The sequence below is a fragment of the Brassica oleracea genome, chromosome C4 (genome assembly GCF_000695525.1).
Source record: "Brassica oleracea var. oleracea cultivar TO1000 chromosome C4, BOL, whole genome shotgun sequence".
Classification (NCBI taxonomy): domain Eukaryota; kingdom Viridiplantae; phylum Streptophyta; class Magnoliopsida; order Brassicales; family Brassicaceae; genus Brassica; species Brassica oleracea.
The window spans coordinates 13,421,186-13,427,483 of NC_027751.1; the positions used below are offsets into that span (position 1 = coordinate 13,421,186).

At 39.2% G+C, this 6,298-nt stretch overlaps 1 protein-coding gene across 1 annotated transcript; it reads left to right on the top strand.

The window, feature by feature from the left end:
• Window positions 1–975: 975 nt before the first annotated feature.
• LOC106338185 lies at window positions 976–3,541 on the top strand. The gene is made up of 5 exons (XM_013777220.1): window positions 976–1,068; window positions 1,506–1,712; window positions 1,812–2,051; window positions 2,142–2,510; window positions 2,990–3,541. Exons 1-5 carry the CDS (start codon window positions 976–978, stop codon window positions 3,539–3,541), a joined length of 1,461 nt encoding a protein of 486 aa, XP_013632674.1.
• Window positions 3,542–6,298: the final 2,757 nt, after the last annotated feature.

Here is a 6,298-nt window from a genome sequence, read left to right on the forward strand (position 1 = left end):
GGTTAGGGTTTTAGGGTTTTTCGATTTGGGTATTAGCTTAGGGATTTATAGTTTCGTGCTGATAACGTGTTGTAAAAGTAATGGAAAAATCTATATTTATTCATAACATAGAGGTTCCTTATATAGGAGATTACACCGTCATAGATAAATGGAAAGATTACAAATCATAATCTCTTGGTTATGAGCCATTCACAATCTGGTTCATAACATTAATTAGGTTAAAAAAATAATTTTATTTCTTCTTTAGTCGTGTGTCGACGAAGAAGAAAAATCCCCAAAACCAAAAATCTAGGGTTCCTGCCAGTTGCTAATTGATTCGCGTTGCCGGCTAAGATCGAGTTCGTCGTGGAGGGGAGTTTCGATTCACCCGCAACTTAATCGACCCTACTCCGACAAGGCTCGATTTCGTTTCTTGTTTAATCCGCTCTCGAACCTCCGTTGCTGCACCCGTGAGATCCTTCGTATTCTCCACCAAAATTACAAACTGATTTCTGGTTTGTTCTATGATTATACTAGAGTTTGTAAGACTAATATTCTTGGTTTCATGCTAATTGTTTTTTTTCTTTGATAGATATGGCATCTCCTAGCTGCAAGAAAAACTATCCACATCTACTCTATAAAAAAAACAAAGCTCCTAGTCAACAGAAAAGTATGTGCTATTATAGCTATTTGTCAAAATTTCAGATTGTTAAAGTTGGACTGGGAATTGATGCATGGGATGCAGTAAAGAATTCTGCAGTTGGTGTATTTCCTCGGTTTTATGAGCGCAGATTCATATGGTGTGCTAAGGTTGTCCATCACCTATTAATGCACCAGCTGTGAGTTAAGAAGAATTATGAGTTGTGGTCGTTGATTGACTGTCTTCCCATCCGTCTCTCTTTGATAGAAGAATTTGGAGTGATCACTAGGATGAATTGTGATCTTTTTCAAAATGAGGAGAATTTTGATGTTGATCATAGGGAGTTTTGGACAGAAATGGGGGTTTCCACAGCTGTTGGTCCTAATCTGGTTGAGCTGCGGTCTGTTTTGGAAAGATGCAAAGATTGGAGTGTTGAGAAGAGGACAATGGTTGGATTGCTTTGTGTTCTTCATCTTTCCGTCTATGGAATAGCTCCCACCCGTCGAATTCCATTGCAGTGCGAAGAGAGTTCTTGATTTTTCAGCTTTCCAGAGATATTCGTGGGGTCGTGTAGCTTGTCAAAGTTTGGTACATTCCGTAAAGTGTGCCGACTACACCACAAAGGAATCTTATACCATTGAAGGGTTCATTTTTATCTTGCAAATATGGGCATATGAGTCGGTTACTGGCCTAGGAGAGCTTTACGGAAACAAAATTGTTGGTGAAAATGTGCCTCTTCTTTCATGGAGTGGCTCCCGACGCTTCAAGTTTGAGGACTTCATTAGAGAAGAGAAAAAACATCATGAAGCTTGTTTTCTTTATTTATGTTTTTATGTTAGTCATTTTAATTAATGACTTGAATAACTAATGTCGTTTTTTTTTATAGGTGCGCGTTAGGCATTTTTTTACACGGCCAGACGGATTGTTTACGCCAAAGTGGAGTGATGAAATGGATGATCCTGATGTAAACGAATTGGTGCATGACATCAGTCATGATTGTGTAATTCATGGATTTTGGGATGTAACTGAAGAACCGCCAGCTACGACCAATATAAAGCGCCCTGCAACAGGTGTTGAGAGTAATGGTTCAAAGGTGAATTATAATACTTCTACTCATTTGTTTTTAGTAAAATGCAATACGGCTCACTGTATAATTTTATTTTAAGGAACTTTTTTTTTTAATTTAATGTAGAAGGAAGACATTCCTGTGAGACAGCTTTACACTTTGTCGGAGACATTGTCAGGAAAACTTGATAAAATGGATACATTGATCGAAGATAAGGTTTGTGCTATTCTTACTCCAATGAACGAGAAGCTGGCAACAATGGAGAAGGAGCTTCAAAAGATGAAAGAAAAAGATTGTGCTAATGATAGAAAAGAATATGCAAATTCCATTGCTAATGAAAATGCTGAAGTGAATAGCAAGGAAATGGTAAGTTTTATCTTTGTCCATTAAGAATATGTCACTTCAGTTTCATTTGATTGTTTCTCTGGTTTTTCACTTTAATATTTTGTTTGGTAGTCTTGGATGGTGGAGATTAATTCCACATCGCATGAGGGATTACCCACTCAACGTGTTGTCAAGAAACCGAGGAATGCAAGCAAAAAAAGTGGGAAAAAAATGGCTGAGAAGAAGTTGAAAAACAAAATTAAAGTGCCACACTTACTTGACAATGCATCAGGGGAAGACACGTGGTCTGATCCAGTGCAGCGTGAGAAGTCCAAAGAACTCGGTGATCGTTTAGATGCCTTTGCAGACTTTGCTAGAAAGTTGAACAAGTCTACATCTCCTACACCTTCCTCACCTCAGCACAAGCTCCAAACAAAGCTAGCATTGTCGCAGCTATTTCCGTTCGTAGGAAATTCTACCGTGAAGCGCATCATCACAAGTGTAACACCGTCCGTCTGAGCATATGATCTGTTTTCTGCTCTTGATGATGAGAAAATGAGGAAGTTACTGAATTTTCTACTGGATAAAGAGTATGCATTCCTAGTTTTCTTATATTATAATTAAAATTGTCTTATGTATTACGTGTTCTAATTCATGTATTTTGTCAGGAATGATTTGGACAAAAGCTTCACTTTTAGTACTGAATTCTATAGAGTGATTATAACTCTAAGAAATCAGTGGTCTTCTCATAATTATGGCTGGTTGACTAACATGGTAACTCCTCTTTCCCTTACTCTCTAGTTAGGATTCGTTTAGTATCCATTTACTGTGTGTGCTTGTTGTGTGAGTGTGCTTGCTAACATATGTTTCACTTTCTGTTTTTTTTCCAGCATATGTGGTCTGCCATGAAGATGTTCTATATGAGATCACTTTCTGATCCTTCACCATACCATTCTTAGTGCCTTGCATTTTTGGATCAGTGGGTCGTCATCAAAATTGTTGAAGATTTCAAACAGTTCAACCCAGAAACCTGGAAAGTGACAGATACATATAAGAGAATCTTCAACGGTACGTATCCAGCTGATCGAGTCACGAACAAAAAGTGGTTTCACGATATTGACCATCTTTACACATGTCATTTTGTACACAAAGATCACTGGGTTGCTTTGGACATAGACTTGAAGAACACGACAGTCACTGTTTATAACAGCATTCTGACTGTGATAGATGATAATGAAATGCGGAACAACTGTAGGCCGTTTGCGAAGATGATTCCAGCAATCATGAATGCTATGGTCCCTACTGCTGTTCGGACGAAGAGTGGTAGACAGTTCACTGTACAAAGGTTGAAAAGCGTTCCACGTAATGACAACCCTGGAGACTGTGGTGTCTATACCATAAAGTTCATTGAGTGTTTGGCGCTTGGTTGTACATTTGAAGGGTTAAGTGATGAGATCATTCAATACGTTCGACGGAAGCGTGCTGCTGAGATTTATGATGCCGTTGGAGAACCTCCGATTACTGATTGTTAGTGTTTCAACTTTGTTTTACAGCTACAGTTTGCAGTTTTTATTTAGTTTAATTTCCTACAATTTTTCAACTTTATTTCTTTATTTACGTTAAGTGGCTTCATGTTACCATGTTTAATAGCTTGACATTGCTGCTAGCACATACAGTTTTTACAAGGATCAAACTGCCGATCAGAAAACAAGTTTAGTTAAAATAATATAAGATAATGAGTTTGCATCATGGCTGGTTCAAAGAAAACAAAATTACAAATACAAAAGAAATGAAATAAGGTAACTCTCAACACACAGAACACGAAAGAACAGGAGAAAGCTCAGCCACCTGGGTACAACACAACACCCTGTAATTTCGACAAAATTTGTTCATAATCAGAAAAACCAAAAGCAAACTTTGTGTTCTACTAAGAATTTAGAAAGCATAGAAAATGACTAACCATAAGCTAAACCTGAACCTTGCAGGTCTTACTGTTATGTCCAGATTGATGACACTTTGAACATAAATGTTGTTTTCTAGGTCGTTTTTTCTCAGTGGCATTCTCCAAAGCCGACTTCATCCTTGAATTTTTGGGTCTTTCAGGTTGTGTATGTATAACCGGAGGCAAGCAAATCTTTGTTTCGATATTTTCTGGAACTGGTGATGCAGCATCTCTTGGCATTATGGAAGTGGAATAAGCGTTCCACAAGTATGAGCTGTGATAATAAGGGTGACAAAGTGATATGCTGCTTTGCTTACGTGCTTCTTCCGCCGCGATGGCATGAACACATGGTAACTTCTCCTTATCAAAACGACGAAAAGTACATTGTCTTCCTGCTAAATTAACGATATGCAGAGACGAACCAGTTGTAACTTGTGAATGATGCAAATCGATTGATTGAACTGTAAGCATCTTGGCATTTGGTACACGTTTCTAAGAAAAAAACAGTGTTATAAATGACTTTAAAACAAGTAACTAACTAAAAGAGAAAATGTGTTATTTTTACCTCCAAAAGTATCTCCAATGCACAAGTCAAGGTTGTCTTCGTTGTTCCTGCAGCTGTCCTCCTACTTGTAAACCATCTTGTCATCATTAACCGTAACACATCCAAGAGTTTTACAATGGGCAAAGTTCTTGAGCTTGAGATGACTTTGCTGATGAACTCATCAATGTTTGTCGTCAATAAGTTGTATCTATCCCCAGGAAAATGCACACGAGCCCAATTTTGTATACCAGCAGTTTCCAAATATTTATGTAATCCTGGATTCATCGCTTGGATCTCTTCAAATGTTGTATTAAAATCAGCCAATGTAAAAGCACTTGCAGCTTTTTTAACCAATCTAAATGCATCACGACCTTGGAACCGTAGCAATATATTTTTGAAAAGATGGTACGTGCAAATTCCGCGACTAGACTTAGGATACACTTTTCCAATAGCATTACCTATAGCTTTATGCTTATCAGAAATTATTGCAAGTTATTCGTCATCGGGAATTGCCTTGCTTAGTTGTTGAAAGAACCATCCCCAAGAATCATCATTTTTGGTATCAACAACTGCAAAAGCAATAGGAAATATCTGGAAATTCCCATCTTGAGTTGTTGCGGTCAGTAGTGTTCTTTTATATTTTCCCTGAATGTGTGGGAACCTAAATTCGCACTGTCGATTTCCGTTTAAATTAGGAAACCAGGAAAACCCTAGTTTCCCAGAGGTCCCGGAAATCTGTTAATACCACACACCAATCAATCAGAACACGAGATAACAACGAAAAAGTATAAGAAATCGTAAAAAGAGAGCAAAGAGAAGTCTTATTCCGAATTTGCGTATGAGCGTTTACAACAAGGTATAAGCCTGGGCTCGAGAGCTGTCGGCGAGATTCCTAGTTCTAAAAACCCTAAGACGGCTAAACTTAATTGAGTCGCAGCTCGAAATAACAAAAACGGAAAGTTGCCTAATTTCTCTAAGTGCTAAGTTTGATGTGAAAAAGTCTTTTCCATGCCTCTCGCCTAGGACTCCTTATATACAGGCTCCAAGGTCGGTTTACGCCTTTTCCCTTCTGCCCTTAAGCCGCCATAGCATAAAAATGGAGATATTCCATTTTTTCCGATCTTCGTAATTATCTTCAAAATTTTGTATTTTGACATTACTCTTTCCATGTGAACCAAGCGTAAACCGCCATGCGGCTCACGGGCTGTTGGTTAAGAAATCGTAAGGTTGGCCTCGAGTCATGTCTTAGGTCCCTTTGGGCCGTCTTCTGACTTGAAGCGTTTATTACGGCTTCTTTCGATAAAGAACGAAATTTCTACGGGTTTTACGGTAAAGTTTGATTGATGACTTAGAATGGCGGGAAACATGAAATGGGTTCGCTACGGTCTTCGGGAGATAGCATCGAAGGGTAGACGAGAATGCATGGACAAATGTCGTATAGACGTTTCGGAAGAGCTCGGTCGCTACGTAGCAACCGAGCGGAACGGACGCTTGGTTGCTCGGTACGTAGCGACCGAGCGGGACGGACGCTCGGTCGCTACGTAGCGACCGAGCTTGGCTTGAGCTCGGTCGCTATGTAGCGACCGAGAACGGACGCTCGGTCGCTATGTAGCGACCGAGCGGAACACGCATTCGGTCGTTCCGTGGCGACCTTTTTCGATCTCTTGTCCGGTGTATCGTGTTTCCTCCGCAAAGCTTTTCGTAAGAAAGAATCTATTTCGAAAAAGTATTTGTCGAAGAAAGTCCTCATTTTCTTCTTCGGACGTTTTGAATGTTAACTTCGTCGTAACCGTTTTTGACCCC

What these genes read in the sequence shown, in the direction of transcription:
- LOC106338185 (XM_013777220.1), top strand. Translation starts at nt 976, where the DNA reads ATGGGGGTTTCCACAGCTGTTGGTCCTAATCTGGTTGAGCTGCGGTCT. An exon ending in TTGAGAGTAATGGTTCAAAG is followed by an intron (nt 1,713 to 1,811) that starts GTGAATTATAAT and finishes AATTTAATGTAG; the next exon opens with AAGGAAGACATTCCTGTGAG. An exon ending in TGAAGCGCATCATCACAAGT is followed by an intron (nt 2,511 to 2,989) that starts GTAACACCGTCC and finishes TTTTTGGATCAG; the next exon opens with TGGGTCGTCATCAAAATTGT.